Raw genomic sequence first — 17,148 nt, forward strand, 5'->3', positions numbered from 1 at the left:
ACAATCCATCATCACAGAAAATTCTATAGGACAGTGCTGTTCTAGACGAAATCCATGGTGTAGATGGAACTGGGAAGAAAAACTTAAAAGCATCTGGCTCTCAGGGTACCTGGTGGCTCAGTTGGTTGAGCATGACTTGATATTGGCTTTATCATGATTTCATGGTTCCTGGGATGGAGCCTTGTGTTGGGTTCTGTGCTGATAGCATGGAGCCTACTTGAGATTCTCTCTCCCTCTGTCTCTCAAAATAAAGTGTTTTTATCCTATTGATTTCTAAAAGAGCATGTATACCTCATAACTGGGAATTTCTTTTGAATTAGTTTTAGGATCATTTACATTATGTATGAATCACCAGATGCACTTACTGAGTATAACTGTCCTAGAAGACAGCAGGTACTCAAGTATCTCTGTCAACATAGGCTTCTGTTGATGTAGGAGGCACAGAAGTAAATCAGCCCCCTGGACTCCATGTCTTCCCATATTGATCTAGAATTCTTATAAGCTAAATGGCTAGACTGTTTCTGAATACCACTAACTTCTGCAGTTATCAAGTTGTTACAAAGGTGTTACCTCTGATTACAGTAGGCCTTCTTTTGCTTTCCCAAATTGTTTGACTTCTTTGCTTACTTACATTTTTCCAATGATTGAAAACAAGGTTAAATGACAAATTGCTTTGCCAGGCCTTAACAAGCTATCTAATCATCCCCATCATCTTTGAAACCATTGACAGACAAGGCCTCTTCCCAGTTTCCTTATTGTCTCAGAGATAGCTTGTCAGTTTTTCACTGAGAATTTCACCACCTCCATAAAATGGCCAGGGTCTCTCTAATTGTTAGGGCATGGACCATGTATGAAATAACTTGTACAAAAATTATAGTCACACACCACAAAACTGTGACCAGAAGCATGTTGTTTTATCCACGTATGAAAGTCTGAGGGCTCATTCTGGCCAAAGAAACTCTAAGGATGAATCACTGAAGTGTTGTTCTAGTTCAGACTGTCCTAGAGGATAAGCACACAATCTAATACTATTAGTAACACTGCTCCATCAGCACCTAGGGCTGTTGTACTTAAATTCTGGCATCAGTCATTAAATCAAGCACATTAGAAAAATCATGATCTGTGACTTTGTTTTTAATTATCTTAAGCCTTATCACATAATTTACAAATTTGTGCTGATGATATATCTCCTCTACTTTAACCCTTCTAACGAGTTAGCAAAAGCACCATTACCAATCATACATATATGGTAATTCCACAGTTGTATTTTTGAATAGCTATTTAGAAGACAATCCTGAATTATAACTTAGTAAAGAATTCACAGGCCAAATCTGCTGCTATAACTTATCACACTGAATTTTAAAAGCATCTGACCTTACAGATCATCTATAAAATGTGAGAAGTGTTACTATTGTTTATTTAATATTATACATAAACCACACTAAAATGCCTTTCATTAAGTAAAAGGCAACATTTTAAATGCAGGGAATTTTAATTAAATTGGCATAGTTAAGACTAAAAAGATAAAGTGGACATTGCCAGCTTATCTTCAGCCCTTGCCTTTAACAGGCTAACACAACTTTTGAAACACAGCTGAGTCTTGCTGTTCTGATACAGTGAAGGGATTTCCTCAGTATTTAAATATATTAACAGTTATATAAATCTAAATATAAAACCAATCTCCTGTAAGTTCAGAGATGGCATTTACCATCTCTGTGAAAAGCTCAACAATCTAATCAATTCCAATCATATTCAAAGGGGAAAACAGTGACAGCACTTGCTGAACCAGAATTACTATCAAAGGTCAAAAAGTGAATCATATTCATTTAACCACAAGCCAATCTTATTTAAATCAGGACTGTCCAAAAGAAATATTCTATCAGCCATTCATGATCTGAATTCTGGTGTATGTGATCAATTTAAATATGGTACACATAAAAAAAGTCATGAGACATTTTTGTTTTGTAATAAATAAGGCAACAGCCAACTATTACTCCTTAGTAGCTTTTTTGAGATAAGCTATCAAGTCTGCTCTTTCCCCTGCCTTCTTAATGCCAGCGAAGATCATTTTTGTTCCAGGGATGTACTTCTTGGGATTCTCCAAATACTCCATCAGTGTCTCCTCTCCCCAGGTGATGCCTAAACAAGGAGGAATGTATGTTAAGTATTTTACACTCCTGATGAAGGTCTTACCGTTGGTTATATTCATGCAATTTGTGCTTCTGTAATTTTACAACTGTCCCGCCTTACCTTTGTTCTTGTTGGCATCCGTGTAAGAAAACCCAGGGGCTTGGCCTGTCTTTCGCCCAAATAAACCGTGGAGATTTGGCCCAGTCTTGTGCTTGCCTCCCTTTTCCACAGTATGGCACTGGGCACACTTCTGAACAAAAATCTTCTTGCCCTTCTCAACATCACCCATTTTTAAATCTAAAAACGAAAGACTCAATTACTTACTTCCTTCAAGTAAAAGTCCCATGGAAATCAGTGATCACTCTGGACACTTACTCATCCACTGCGAATCTGAACCTATGATAGGATATTGAGCACCAGGGTAAATCCCATTTTACTTACTGGTACACTTGCAACAGACTCTTTAGTACCAAAAACAGGGAAGGAGAACTTCCTTAAAAACACATCTATGTGTGTCTAAGTGACAGAATTAAAACCCAAGTAAGCAAAGAGGGAACCTAGTTCAAAACCATTTCAAAAGTTGAGGTCAAGGTCACAAAAAGTCACAAATCTGAATACGTTGAAAACCATGATTACATTAAACCCAAACTACCGAAATTGCAACTTTTAAGAAAGCCTAGTTATTTATTCATACTACAGTTTGAAGCCACGTCTCAGGAGAGATCAAAATATATTTAAAAAAAATAGAAATCATGGTTGATTCGGCCTGCTCAGGTCACTATAAACTGTCTTGCTGTTGTGAGTGGGAGGGCAGCAGGGGGCTGAGGTCTCGCAAGGAACCCCGCTCTGGGATCTCTGGAAGCGACCACGAGGTCACCCAATCAGGCAGGTTTCAAGGAGACTGATGAAACTTAACTTCCCGAGATGCTTAGGCAGGTTAAGGGGAGAAGCGACAGGTAACCAAGAAGAAAAATGACCCCTTTTTGGAGGAGCAGTTTTTTCCTCTCCATGAAGAACGTGAGGCGTTGCGCACCGTCCCGCCCTCATCCCGGGAAGTCCCGTCGGTCGCGTCTACAACCCTCAGCCCCGACTACGAGAGCTGGGGTCCGCAACCAAGTCGCCTTGGGCTTTCAGAGTCCTGACTGACCCATTCCCTCACTTAGTTGGGATTCCACCCCATTTCAAGCCGTAGCCCACCGGGGTCTGGCTGGCCAAAGTCCGGGGTCTTCACTTCTGGGCCTACTGACCCCGCGTGGGCCCCACTCGCAGAACCCGGGCACTGACCTCGGCCCCGCCCGCATACCTACCAACGCAATTGCGTGCTCCTACAGCTGCGCTTCCCGCCCGCTTCGGCCTCCCCGCTTTGCGCTCACCGCTCTTTGGTTGCGCGCGAAAAGAAGGTGCCCGCTCTCAAGCCGGACGTCCAGCTCTCTCAGTCCAAGGACACGCCAGTCCGCGCCTAAGTACCGGTGTTGGTGCAACCGAACTCGCTCTGCCCCCTCGCGGCCCGAGTGCGGCTGCGCCGCCTGATACGCAGTGATGTCACCGCGCCTCATTGGCTTCGGTCTCCGGGGCCTGCGCCAACGACCTGCGCGTATGCCGGCTAGCAGGGTAAGGTGTACCGCGAGCGTGCCCTTCTGCTCGAGGCCTCTCTTGCCGGCAATTACGACAGGCCACTGGAAGTACGACATCGAGGCGGTGCCAGGAAGGGCTGACGTCACCGTTCGGCCTGTGTGTGCCTGCGGGTGCCCCGGGGAGGGTGGAGCGGAGTCGCGTGGTGGACTGAGGGCGTTATCCTGCTAAGGTAACTGCTCTTGTGCTCGTTGACGTAATGCGCCTTGAGGGGGCGTTTTGCCTGCCCAGAGGGGAACGCCCCAAATCTGTTGTACGTAGAGGTCTCCTGGCTACCATCTTTTCAGCTGGCGACCTTTACCCAGCGTCTGTCGTGGTTCCACGGCTGGCGCCAGCCGCACCCACAAAGAATACCCTGGAACCGGAGTTACGAGAGTTGGACCCGAGCTCCTGACGTGTTCTTGTTTCGCCTCCATTCCGATACTTTGAGTCATCTTTCAGATATCCCCTTGATGGATGCCCCAAGACTGAGGAATGGGGCAGGTGCAGCAGCAGCTGCGGCAAAAACTAGATTGTAGCTTTGGCCCCTCACCTGCCTGTTTGCTCTCTGCCAACACCCGTCTCTCCCTCGCGTCCATGTGCAGAATAAGGAGGATGTTCAGGCAACATTAGGAAGTAACAGTTTTTACATGGTTAGAGAATTCTTGGAAATCTACGGCGGATTTGCATCTCATTTAACCTAGGGTTGAATGTCATGTTCAAATAAGATACGGGGCTGGAGTCACATTAGAAATGCAGGTTTGATAACCCAGTTTCCAGTTATCATACTTTTCCTTTCGAACTAGCTCCCCTTCCTGTCATGCTCAATTATATCACTGGGAAATTTCTTCTGGACTCCCGTGGCCCTCTAATTTAGCCCCCGAGTTCTGAATGATTTTTTCCAACTTTCATATTCTAGCACTGCCATATTCATTCAGTCATGTGTTTGTTGAGTGCATATTCTGTACCTGGAGTAAATCGTTGAGGACTCTCTGGTGGAGCTTACATTCCAGCAATCTTCTTCCTGCTCCCAATTTAAGCAATAGATACTAGATTACCTTACACTCCTTCCAAACCACTGATACTGTGATTTCTGCTCCAGAGCACGCATCTCCCTGTAGAACTGGATTTTTTTTTATTTTCTGTGTCCTGACTGCCAGTTCCCCCTCTCTCTAATTGCACACACTACTGCTCCAGAAGTGTGCTGTGAACCAGCAGAAATCACACTTACTCAAGATCATTTGTGGCTTTTGGATGGGACCAAGATAGTGATTATTTAGGTTTACTCCTGAAGTAGGGTCATTTGGCTAACCAAGTATTTATTTACTTATTTTAAATAATCTTTTTTTTAAAGATTTTATTATTAAGTAATGTCTACACCCAATATGGGGCTTGAACTCACAACCTTGAAATCAAGAGCTGCATGCTCTACCAGTTGAGCCAGCCAGGCACCCCATGGCTAACCAAGTTTTTAAAAGACCAAACTTAACAACACCTTGCAAATTTCGAACACCTGTTCTTTTGAAGCCAAGTACTGATAGCGTCACCCATATTCCTCCAAGGAATGTGTGGTCCTTAAATAGGTATAGTCCTATCAAAATCTGTTTTGTTCATGGCATCAGAAGTTATTAGTCTTTGTTTGTAGAAGAGTTGACTCATGGAGAATATTGTGCTATTACCGCAGATCATATAGATGTAGCATTAAATCAGTTGGCTAAATGAATTGATGTCATTTAAAATTTATTCCTATGAAGGGGAGAATGGAAAGCAAAGTTCTTAGTACTTTTAATTAAAGACATTGTAGATAAAGAGCCTTGTTTTTGAATGTAATGGGAAGATGAAAAAGAAAGAACAAAAGTAAACACTTGGCACATTGCTGTAGTAAAGCAGATACCGTAAATTATGTGTTATAATATTTATGTATTTAGGTTTGGAAGAGACTCATAGTATTTACAGTTAACTCAGGATAACTGAGAGAATTAGTTGGGAACGACAATATTTTGCACTTGTTCTCTGTTATATTCATATGTTATATCTGTTCAGTCTATCTTCCTCTTATCCCGTAGGATAGTGGCTGGTAAGGAGCATAACTATTACAAAGCAAATGCCGTAGCTTTTTCCTTCCAGCAATAGAATGGATGGCATACTTTTAAAATCCCTCCTGATGAAAAAGATCTAATAAGATACCACCCTCCTCCAAATCAAAACATATACGAGGTCGCAAGAAAGAAAGGGAAATCTCCTGGTTGGAGGCAGGGCTGAGGTGGGGAACAAGCACTGAAAAGGAATGTGATAAGCTTAAGCTCACTTTAGGACCACCTGAGGGACTTTTGCTGAAGTAAAAGAGCTTTAGGCTTTAGGAGCAGCTCAGCAGAATGAGAATAAAGCTCATAAAAGGTGACAGTAGGGGGGATGGAGAGGTAAGGTTGGCTGAGACCCCTGCATAATGCTGAAACACTTGAACCTAAAGGATAAAATACAATCTCCCTGGAAAAGGGAAGAACCAGGTTAGTCTTGTCCGGCTTGGCCTTAAGTACTGAGTGAGAAGAAGAGGTATCCTCTGTGCATTCATAACCATGGGTCAGCCCTCATGCAGGTTTGATTTTACCCTACCTGCATGGTCTGAGAAACTCTCGCTGAAAAATTAATACAGTAGTCGTGGATGAGCAGTATGTTCTGGTGTCTCACAGAAGAAAACATAAATCTGCAGAGGAATATTTTAACCCAGGCCCTCAGGATTCCGTACTCTTAAGAAGTGCCAAGCATGAGATCATTATGAAAAAACAACAAAGAGCAAAGTTACACCACAGATGACCATAGGTGTTGGAACTATTAGATGTCACTGGGGAAGTAAAAATCTTACTGAGAAAGATATCTCCTCACATCACCGTATGAGGAAAGAAAACTCGTTCACTGTTGAGTAAGCACAATAAAGTGGTTGTACGTATGTAGTCCACAAGAAACTACCAAATCAGAATAAAATCTCACACAATTAAGCTAAATTAATTATAATCCTTTTATACCATGCTGTTTTTAGCTAGCATAGAACATGAGGCTTTAGGATCAATAGTAGCCTATTTCCCTTTGGGCGCACAATTATTGCTTATTATTTGTATTAATGGTGACCCTTTTTCCATAGGAGATCTTATCACAGTTTATGATTAGATCCTTCTTGGTTGAGGGTTTTTTTTCACATTCTTTTACCTTAAGTTCACTCAGGAATTGGGGTAGCCGTTTGTTTAATTAGTTGTCCTCATCCAAAAGAATAATAAAACTTATTTTCCTGAGAAACAAAGTTACATTAAGCTTTAAGGTGACACTCTACCTCCCTTCATGTTTACCTACCAAAAAGCATAAAACCCAGACCTCTGAGAGACTCTTTTATACTCTTAAAGGCTAGAATGAGGACTCTGGCCCTTTAGATTTTCATAGGAAACACTCCTAGAAGGGGGAAAGAAGAGAAATGGTCTTATTTTCTTTTAAAAACAGAAAATAATTTTTATTTACCTTTACAATGTGTAATATGAAATGACATTTAAAATATTTAGACAAAAGCAGGGAACAAAAGCATTTGCAATGAATAAGAGACTATCCAAAACAACCAGGCCGATTTTAAAAAGAGCCAAAGCTGATTTGTATAAGTAAAAATAATAGTCATTGAAATAAACTACATACAATATGATAAGCAAAACATTTATTATCTTACAGCTTCTCTGGAAGCAGCTTATTTGGGTTTTGGCTATGGCTCAGAATTTGAATTTGTAGTCACACTGTTGAACAGAGATACAGTTATCTGAGGGCTCAAATAGGGCTGGAGAATTCAATTCCAATTCATTTCATATGGTTGTCAGACCTCAGATCCTTGTTGGCTCTTGGTTAGAGGCCTATGGATGGGACCGCTTACCCCATGGAAACTTGCTTCCCAGAAACTGAGATAGAGAAGCTAAGGTAGATGCCAGTCCTTTATAACCTTTTGTAAATCTTAGAAGTGACATACTTGTTTTATTGGTCATTGATTGTGGTACAATGTAAAAGGAGCCTTCAAAAGGGTGTAAATACTAGGCTGCAGGGATCATTGGACATACTATTAGTCGTTAGATATATCGCTATCTGTATCTGTATATAGAAAATGTATGTGTCTTGGGGCATCTGGGTGGCTCCGTTGGTTAAGTGTCCAACTCTTGGTTTTGGCTTAGGTCATGATCTCACAGTTGTGAGATGGAGCCCTGTGTAGGGCTATGTACTGGGCATAGAGCCTGCTTAAGGTTCTCTATTTCCCTTTCCCTCTGCCCCTCCCCTGCTCCTGTGTGCACTCTCTCTCTCTCTCAAAAAAAAAAAAAAAAATTGATATCTACAGTATCAATTCAGGGCTTGCAGAGTTGTCGAGCCTGGTCCCTTGTAAACAACCCTAGCTGTAGGTCAGCATTTGAAATGCCTGCAGCCTGGAAATGAAGGTGAACTGGAAGAAACACTGATCCTACAAGGTCTGCAGCCTGACTTTAGTGGTTGGCCAAGGATACCTCAAATTTTGAACTTGGAATAAGGAATTCTGTTGCCTTCAGGCACCTGGCAGAACCAAATGAAAATTCAGGAAGATTATAATGTCACCCTAAATCTCAAATTATTTATTTTTAATGTATGTTTATTTTTGAGAGAGAGGGAGGGGAGGGAGAGAGAGAGGAGAGGGCAGAGAGAGAATCCCAAGCAGGCTCTCCAGAGGCTGATGTGGGGCTTGAATGTACAAACTGTGAGATCATGACCTGAGCTGAAACCAAGAGTCAGAAGCTTAACTGGCTGAGCCACCCAGGCACCCTTACAAATAAAGTTTTTAAAGTGTTCAGCAAAGAAAGAAAGATAATTTTTAACTCCATGATATGAGTGAGAACTAGCAGAAGCAAGAACAAGGTCGTAGGGATTCCAGATTTTAAAATTATCAGACTGTAAAATATTTGTGTTCTAAACATAAAAGCCAGGCTTGAATATTTTAGAAGGGAACTGGAAAGTATATATATAAAATAAAATGGCAGATTTGAACAAACTGTCAAATAGAAACTTTAGAACTGAAAAATAATCAAAATGAAGAAGATACCAAGATAACGTATAATGTACTGTTTAAAAAGAATTTTAATATTTATTTATTTTGATAGTGAGATAGAACAGGAGCAGGGAAGTGGCAGACAGAGAGGGAGACACAGAATCTGAAGCAGGCTCCAGGCTTTGAGCTGTCAGCACAGAGCCAAACACGGGGCTTGAACCCATGAACCATGACCTGAGCTGAAGTCAGACGCTTAACTGACTGAGCCACCCAGGTGCCCCTGTATAATGTACTTTTAAGTGGAGTCCCAGAAGGAGAGAAGAGAAAATGGGGTAGAAACTATATTTGAGTGAAAGATATCAATCCATAGTTCAAGAATTCCAGTGATTCCTAATACAGTAAAAAGAAAAAAAATACAATAACAGTGTAAAAGCAAAATGAGAAAAACACTGACATTCTAAGAACTCTTAGACTGACCACTGAGTTCTCTACAGCTACAGTGGAAGTCAGGGAACTGTATATGGATATCTTCAATATACTGGAAGAAAGTAGCTGTCAAATCAAATTCTTCATCTGGCAAAATAAAAATATCTCTTAGGAAAGAAAGACATTTCAAACAAAAACTGAGTTTGTCACCAGCATATCCACAATGAAGGAAATTCTAAAGGGTGTTCTTTATACAAAAGGAGAATGATTACAGATTAAGAGATCAAAGATGAAGAGAAAAAATAAAGAGCAACAAAATAGATAAATATGTGGTTGAATATAAAGGAACATTGTTCAGGGGTACCTGGGTGGCTCAGTCAGTTGGGCGTCTGACTCTTGATTTCAGCTCAGGTCATGATCTCACAGTCATGGGATTGAGCCCAGAGTTGGGCTCCATGCTCAGTGCTGAGTGTGGAGCCTGCTTGGGATTCTTTCTCTCCCTCTCCCTCTTTCCCTCCCCTGCTTGTGCACACTTGCATGCGTGCACGCTCTCTCTTTCTCTCAAATAAACAGTAAAAAAAAAAAAAAAGAGTCAGACATTTAACCAAATGACCCACCCAGGCACCCCTAGTCCAGAATAGTTTGAAAGGAGGTGTAATAAAATGACATGATCATGAAATATAAAAATTAAAAGACATCTCAACGAAACACTCATAGAAATTCCTTATGAACTTTCATGATAAACAATGTCTAAAATGTGCCTGTTGGCACATTAGAGTTGGCTTGCATTTGACGGTTAGCTAGCCTCTTGGTAGACACCTTCCAAAAATGATATTTGGCTTTAGAATAATTGATATCAAGCCATCTGCTATGGTGTCCATGTTTATGTCCCCCCAAATTTCATGTGTTGAAAGCCTAAGGTTTATTAGAAGATGGGACCTTTAGGAGGTGATTAGTTCATGAAGACAGCCCTCATGAATGGGATTAGTGCCCTCATAAAGGAGGCCCCGGAGAGATCCCCTGCCCCTTACACCATGTGAGGTTATAGTGAGAAGATGGCTGCAGGGAAGAAACAGACCCTTCCCATTCACCAAATCTACCAGTGCCATATAACCTCAGACTTCTAGCCTCTAGCACTGTGAGTAATAAGTGTTGTTTGTAAGCCACCTAGTTTATGGTGTTTTGTTTTAGCAGCCCAAGTAGACTAAGATGCCTTCCTTTCATGCCACAATTAACTCACCAGTTACTAATTAAAGCCACTGCTAGACCTTCACAATAAAATCATTTTTTTCCTGCGTGAAAAAATTGGTTATGTTTCTCTATCAGAAGGTTAATGGAAAAGAAACATCCAACTTTGAATGTGTGCATGCAAGGCATTTTGGGTTTTGTTTTTTCTACTGACTTAATTTGTCCATGTTTACGTAAAAAAAAGGGCCCATATATTTAATTTATTAAGGTAATGTAGTTTATAGAGCTGCCCATCTGTCAATTCACTGGGCATTTGAATTTTGTCTTTTGTATTTGATGTTAGTTTGTACAAACATTTACAAAAGGGGACAATGTTCACATATTTATTTTATTAAGGTACTATAGTTTGTATAGACATCTGTCAATTACTGGGCATATGAATTTGAAATACTCATTTCTGGAAAACGATGTAAACTTTGTCATACACATTGTTTTTCATGATTTTGGAAAATTACCTTGGAGTATAATTTGAAAATGAGATTAAAGACTATAAAATTTTCTGGTTCTAATATTTTATTGCCGAATTGTTAAACTTTTCAGGAAGTAAGAACATCCCCTTTTTATGGGTTCCTCTGACTAGATCCTAACTTAAAATTCCTGAAAACATAAACTTCATAACAAGGTCATTATGGCTTTTCTAGAAAACAGAATCCAACAACATGGAAGAAATTCTGTTAAATTTTTACTTTTCTTGCAAGAGGCTGGGTTTTGAAGGAAAGGATGAAAATCTCAATTATAGAAATAATAGGAATTATAGCCATAGAATTGGTGTTTCATCCCTGAATGCTCCTTATCCCTGAGGTCTTTATGGTCTTCTAGAATTGATTTATGGAAACGTTTTTGTGCACCAGTTTTTGAAAAAGAGTTCTTAAGCCCTAGCAGGTCAGTCTGAGGCTTGGCCACTCCAGCTCTAGGAATCCAACCCAGAATGGGTCTTGTCTCCTCATTGTTTTCTGTGTTCAAGGTCAGCCTTTCTTCTGGCTTACTTAAAAAATGTTCGAAATCAAAAGCTTCCAAGTCTGATTTACTTTCTAAAATAGTAGGCTTACTAAAGCTAACAGAGTTTTGACACATAGTACACGGGTCACGTATGGCAGGTTTTAGATGCTCATACTGAATGTAATGGTTTGGGCTATAGCAAGGTATAGGTTGGGGTTTTAATGCCAGCTGTCTCCAGTACAAATCTTTTATCTTCTTAGTATCCGTGATTTTTGGAGATATTTTTATGTCGCAAACGTTAGTCAGATCTCTTGTTGGGTAACAAGGTGGGGATGCATAGGTAGATAGCAAACTTTGTTCTTCCTTAATCTTGTCTTCAATTTCCTGTTTTTTATGGGTGACACCTGCCAGTGTGTTATCACTAAGTGCCATCATTTCTGTAGAACTGGGTACAAAGGTATGAAAATTACACAAAACTCTAGGGGTACAATCTGGACAGGAATGTGGTCTCTGCTGGACAACAGCCTCCAGAGGCCGTCGGTTCTGCATCAGTCGAGCAATTCGTCCTGCTAGGGGTCTTGGAGGTTTTAAGACAGGATGGAATTTTTCTTGCTGTAGTGGTGGGATAAAAAGGAGAAAATCAGTTAATAAATCTGGCATTGTAAGGGTATCACCACAAATGGCAGGTCAAATTTGTACCTGTTTTCACTGAGTAAATGTAGAATGGGTGTAGGAGTGCACATTGCAATGTTTGCTTATTTATTTATTTATTTACAGACATTGACATTTGGGTCCTAATAAACACATGTTTTTCTCTTCTACTGGTTTTTGCTGATAGGGAAAGGGGATGTTTTCACTTGGCTATGGAAAAATTCCTCTGTGTAGGAACTCTTTGCTTTCAAATGTTCAAAGATATAAAAGAATCACTTGAGCAGAATTTCTGCCATCTCCAACAGATGATGTTGAAGGTTATGTGTGGTTATTTAAATCTCAGTGAAAGCTTTCCAATGCAAGGGTTCTTAAACCTCGGTTGAATCAGAATCAGCTTTGGAGCTGGGGAAAATGAGATTCCTAAGCTTGATCCACTTGAGACTGTGATTCAGAGACTGTGATTCTGCAGTGGAGCTCAGGAATCTGCTTTTTTTTTTTTTTAAGTTTATTTATTTATTGAGAGAGAGAGAACAAGAGAGCACAAGCAGAGTGAGGGGCAGAGAGAAAAGGAGAGAGAGTATCCTAAGCAGGCTTCACACTGCAGGATGTGGGGCTTGAACTCATGAACCGTGAGATCATGACCTGAGCCGAAACCAAGAGTCGGATGCTTCACTGACTGAGCCACCCAGGTGCTCCGGGAATCTGCTTTTGTAACAAACATCTTGAGTGATGCTGAGACCAGTGATGTGCTGTCTTAAACAGCAGTCTGCGGGGGGCTTGTTCTATCTGTGCTTTTTGAGATATTTTACAGATATTATGAATCATGTCTGGTAACTGCAAAAGTAGTGTATTTACAAGTTTACTAATAGATATATGTCAGTGGGGGTATAGGAATAAGAGGGAGGAGTTGATTAGAAAGGGGCATGGGGAAACTTTCTGGAATGATGGTAATATTTAATGTATTGATAGGTGTTTGGGTTACAAAGGTGTACGCGTTTGTCAGAACTCAGTGAACATGCACTTAAAATATGTGCAATTTCATTGAATGTGTATTTTGCCTTAAAAGAAAAGCTGCAACAGATTGAACTCTGTTTAATGATATGCATGCTGATTGTTTAAGGATGAAGTATCCTAGTGTCTGCAATTTCTCTCAAATGCATAAAACATAATAAAGTGTATTGATGGGTGGCTGAAGAGATGGAAAGATGGATAGATTATGTGATAAAGTAAGTATAGCAAAATGCTGATGGTAGAATCTAGGTGGCGGGTGCATGGATGTTAGTTGTAAAATTATTTCAACGTTCCATAACTGTCAAGATTTTTAAGATAGTATGTTGAAGAAAAACTAACAGAATGGATGGATGGTGATAATGGAATCGATAGCAGAGGCAATAAAAATGAGAATGGCGAGAAAACAGTAACTGGAGTTTGGACGTAGAAAACAAAACTGAGTTAGGAGTGTCTTCTTGGATCCTAATTTATCAGAGTTGGAGGAATTTCCATCTATTATTAACAAATCTGTTATAACCTTTAGCTAGTTAGGTTTCAGTAGATACTAGAAGAAACCCCAGCTCTTAAAAATACTTTGTTAAATTTGTCATAAACAAAAAAGTGTGGGGTATATGATATCCTCCTTGGACAGGACCCCTTTATGCAAGAAGCAGTTTTTAGTATCTTTATTTCATTCTGTAACAAAATACTTCATACACTTATTACCACTAAAACATGCCTTCCCAGAGTCTGTTATTCATGTCTTAGTCAGAAACCAGAAAGAGGCACTAAAACTTACTTTCATTTATTTTTTTAAAGTTATTTATTTTGAGAGAGAACATGCATGCATGCACAAGTGGGGGAGGGGCAGAGAGTGGATGGGGGGAGAGAGAGACAGAGAGTGAGACAGGGAGAGGGAATCTCAAACAGGCTCTGTGCTGTTAGTTTGGAACCTGATGTGAAGATCGAACCCATGAACTGTGAGATCGTGACCCGAACTGAAACCAAGCTGGAAACAACCGACTGAGTGAGCCACCCAGGCACCCCTAAAACTTTTAAACTTTATTTTAGGCATAATTTATCTTATTATTAATAAAAATTTAGTTGATGGTTTACTTGCACAATAATTTTGCATATAATATACTTGGCAAACATTCTTTATATAACTGTACATGTATTTCTTTGTAAAAATGATAAAGCTGCTTCCTGAAGGGCTGGACTCTACAGGGTCAAATCTGTGGAAATCTGGATAGCTGATGAACACACTTGACAATGTTGGAGTACATGTATAGTGCTTTCTAGCCTTAGAGAATATTTGTTGCAAGTGAAAAGTAAAAAAAACCCTTCAATGAATGATAAAGCACAGTCTGTATAACTATTTCAGGTGTTATGATTTTTTTATCACCTTGGGAAATACCAAAGCTAATGTAAAATAAATGTGTTCAGTTCAGTCTAAATTCTATGGTTTATATCTTTGGAAATACTAATTTTGTTTTAAAAACCGTGTAGCTTTAGAGGATAAAATCTAGGCCCCAGATAAAATAGCATATATGTCTATTGTTAAATTATTTTATTTCATGTATATATAAGTAATCCAACAGACTATAATTTCTGTCAGTAACGGGCTTGATCATTTCTTTCAGGCCATTTCACATAATCAATTAAGAAATTTGTATTGATATTTGCAGAGAATTTATTGGCTTTCAATTGCAATTTAGCCAACTCTCAATTGTGAATATCAGGCTTTATCTCTTCAAAAGCAGTGGTAATGTACAAGATATACAAGTATATAAACATTCATAGAATTATTAAGAATCTCATTAAAGGGTAAGCATTTGTAAACCTATTCCTTTGTAAATTTTAGCAACAGTAGCATAGTAGAAAATCTGTTTTTTAAACAGAATTTCAGTGGGTGCCTGGATGGCTCAGTTGGTTAAGCCTCTCAACTCTTGATTTCGGCTCAGGTTATGATCTTACAGTTCATGAGTTTGAGGCCTGCATTGGTTGCACTGACACTGCAGGCCTGCTTGGGATTCTCTCCCTCTCCTTCTCTCTCTCTGTCCCTTCCCTGTTCATGCGCTCTCATGCTCTTTCGCTCTCTCAAAATAAATAAACTTAAAAAAAAAAACAACAAAACCAAACCCTCAAAACACCAGCACTGGGAATAGGAAAAGAAACCTCGCTTGTTCTTTGTAATAGTGGGCAAAGGTATTTAAAGCAGTTCAGATCAATTCAAAACTAACTTCTATAATGAGTTAAATTTTCCTTTTGTTAGCTTGGTCACCAGTACTCATGAAGCAAATAAAAAGTGGGTAAAGCAAGAAGGGGCCTAACACTTGGATACTTTCCCCCTATGTAACTGCGAGTTGACTGCAATTACTTACAGGCTCTGGGTCAAATCTTATCTGTCCAGTTAACTCTGCTCTCTCCTTTTCATGGTAATCATCCAGTTCAAGGGGGTTCATGGGCCCCAGACCTTAATGGAAACATCACATCTTATTACTTTGTTAGAGTAAATGAAGGATGGCTCTTAAATGACATTTTATAGAAAAACTTACCCATTTCCCTTTGTAATATAATTAGAATGAATAAATTGAAAACAGTTTTACCTCCCAGTTCCCCGCTAAGAGAAGCTTACTACCCACCCTAATTTCTATTAGTATTCAGGTTAAGAAACGGGAAAATATTAGAAGATGCAAGCTGGTAACAGCATTTGTCAAATATTCTAATTTTCTTCTTTTTACTTGTATTAAAGTAAACCCATACCTGTAAAATCATGAGCATATGAAGTGATCCAGTGGGACCTCTCAAGATTTCTTTGTATATTGGCTTCTTTTAGAGAGTTAATCGGGTCCCACGAATTTAAAGAAGTGTTAGGAGCGAAGGTTTTAGGAGGTTTCGGGTAGAACACTGGCTTGTTCTTTCCAACACATTTAGGAAACTAGAATATGAACATCAAAGTTTATTTTTATTAATGCCATCTAGTAGAATAGGGCTGATTCACTATCTTAGCAAGAAGGAGCATAAAGGAAATTCTAGGCTGAAGTCAGATATGATTTTTTTCTTCATTAATCACTAATATTCTGCAACTTAACCATATTTAGAGTTAAACACAGTATTTTATCACATGAATGATGAGTTTTTTGCTTTAGCAGGGACTCTATCTGATAACATACCTTGGAGAAATGTCCCTGAGAATACTCTACCTCCAGTAAAATTTTATTAGAGATAAGTGTTCTGAGGTACTCCTTTGGCTAAATTCAGCCAAAATTGTGTGTCTCCCACTTCTCTTTCCTTGTCAGAAATGGCACCACTTGATATATTTTATGGATTTCTGATGAAGTTTAAGTCATTTAAATTCAAATAAAATTTTTCCTTCTATCAATATAACTTTACAATGGAGTTTATTTTGTATTTTCAAAAGGAGGTGTATGTAAAAGTGAATGAATGAATGAGGTTCATTGAGGTCTCTTTGGGTATTTAGAAATTCACCTTTTTCTCAGATTGAGCGTACTCAGTAAATATTTACTGAGCACCTATATATGCAAGGTAGTGGCAGGGAACAAGGATGGACCAGAAACAAGTCATCCAGGGATGTATTGGCTAGAAGAGGAGAGAAGGAATGAACATAAATGACTCTAAGATGAAAAGTAACTGTTATAAAAGAGGTCAAGAAAGAATTATTGGTAAGTTCTGAGGAGGGAGAGATTGATTCTAACTGAACAGGAAAGTAAAGTGGGGAGCAGAGAAGAATGGAGGAGACAAGAGCCCATGTTATGTCATACCACAGAAAATAGGCCTTGAAGGACATGCAGAGATAGGGAGGCCAAAGGAACAGCAAGAGCAGAGGTATGGATGGTGGTAGAAAGTATGGAATTAACTTTCATGAACACTATGCACTTGTCCTGAACAAAGCCTATCCTTAACGTTTGCAGGTCCTGGGGCTATATTGAGACCCTACATTCCATTAGTGTAAATTATTTTATTTTATTTTATTTCATTTTCTTTTATTTTATTTTACTTTATTTAATTTTACTTTATTTCATTTTACTTTACTTTTTTATTTTATTTCATTTTATTTTATTTTACTTTATTTCATTTTACTTTATTTCATTTTA

General features: G+C 39.3%; 2 protein-coding genes and 1 long non-coding RNA gene across 4 annotated transcripts in view; 1 reads left to right on the forward strand and 2 right to left on the reverse strand.

The window, feature by feature from the left end:
• Positions 1-1,116: 1,116 nt before the first annotated feature.
• Positions 1,117-3,615, reverse strand: LOC125929995 (cytochrome c). Of its 2 annotated transcripts, none has more exons than XM_049641612.1 (3): positions 3,438-3,615; positions 2,251-2,427; positions 1,117-2,139 (listed from the first exon to the last, which is right to left on the reverse strand). In XM_049641612.1, the coding sequence occupies exons 2-3, from the start codon at positions 2,417-2,419 to the stop codon at positions 1,991-1,993; spliced, it is 318 nt and encodes a 105-aa protein (XP_049497569.1). In that variant the 5' UTR covers positions 2,420-2,427; positions 3,438-3,615; the 3' UTR covers positions 1,117-1,990. The 2 variants fall into 2 exon arrangements, with proteins under 2 accessions (XP_049497569.1, XP_049497570.1); XM_049641613.1 differs by having other exon boundaries at positions 3,504-3,614.
• A 153-nt stretch (positions 3,616-3,768) lies between these two features.
• LOC125929996 (uncharacterized) overlaps positions 3,769-17,148 on the forward strand; it is a 55,504-nt gene continuing 42,124 nt past the window's right edge. The window contains exon 1 of the long non-coding RNA XR_007460027.1: positions 3,769-3,934. This is a non-coding gene — a long non-coding RNA (uncharacterized LOC125929996). The remainder of the gene's footprint in view (positions 3,935-17,148) is intronic.
• CA2H7orf31 (chromosome A2 C7orf31 homolog) overlaps positions 11,120-17,148 on the reverse strand; it is a 42,592-nt gene continuing 36,563 nt past the window's right edge. The window contains exons 8-10 of the mRNA XM_049641611.1: positions 15,797-15,971; positions 15,415-15,506; positions 11,120-12,001 (exon numbers count right to left, since the gene is read on the reverse strand). Of these exons, the coding sequence (XP_049497568.1) occupies positions 11,180-12,001; positions 15,415-15,506; positions 15,797-15,971 (1,089 nt within the window). The 3' untranslated portion in view covers positions 11,120-11,179. The remainder of the gene's footprint in view (positions 12,002-15,414; positions 15,507-15,796; positions 15,972-17,148) is intronic.

The sequence above is a fragment of the Panthera uncia genome, chromosome A2 (genome assembly GCF_023721935.1).
Source record: "Panthera uncia isolate 11264 chromosome A2, Puncia_PCG_1.0, whole genome shotgun sequence".
Classification (NCBI taxonomy): Eukaryota; Metazoa; Chordata; class Mammalia; order Carnivora; family Felidae; genus Panthera; species Panthera uncia.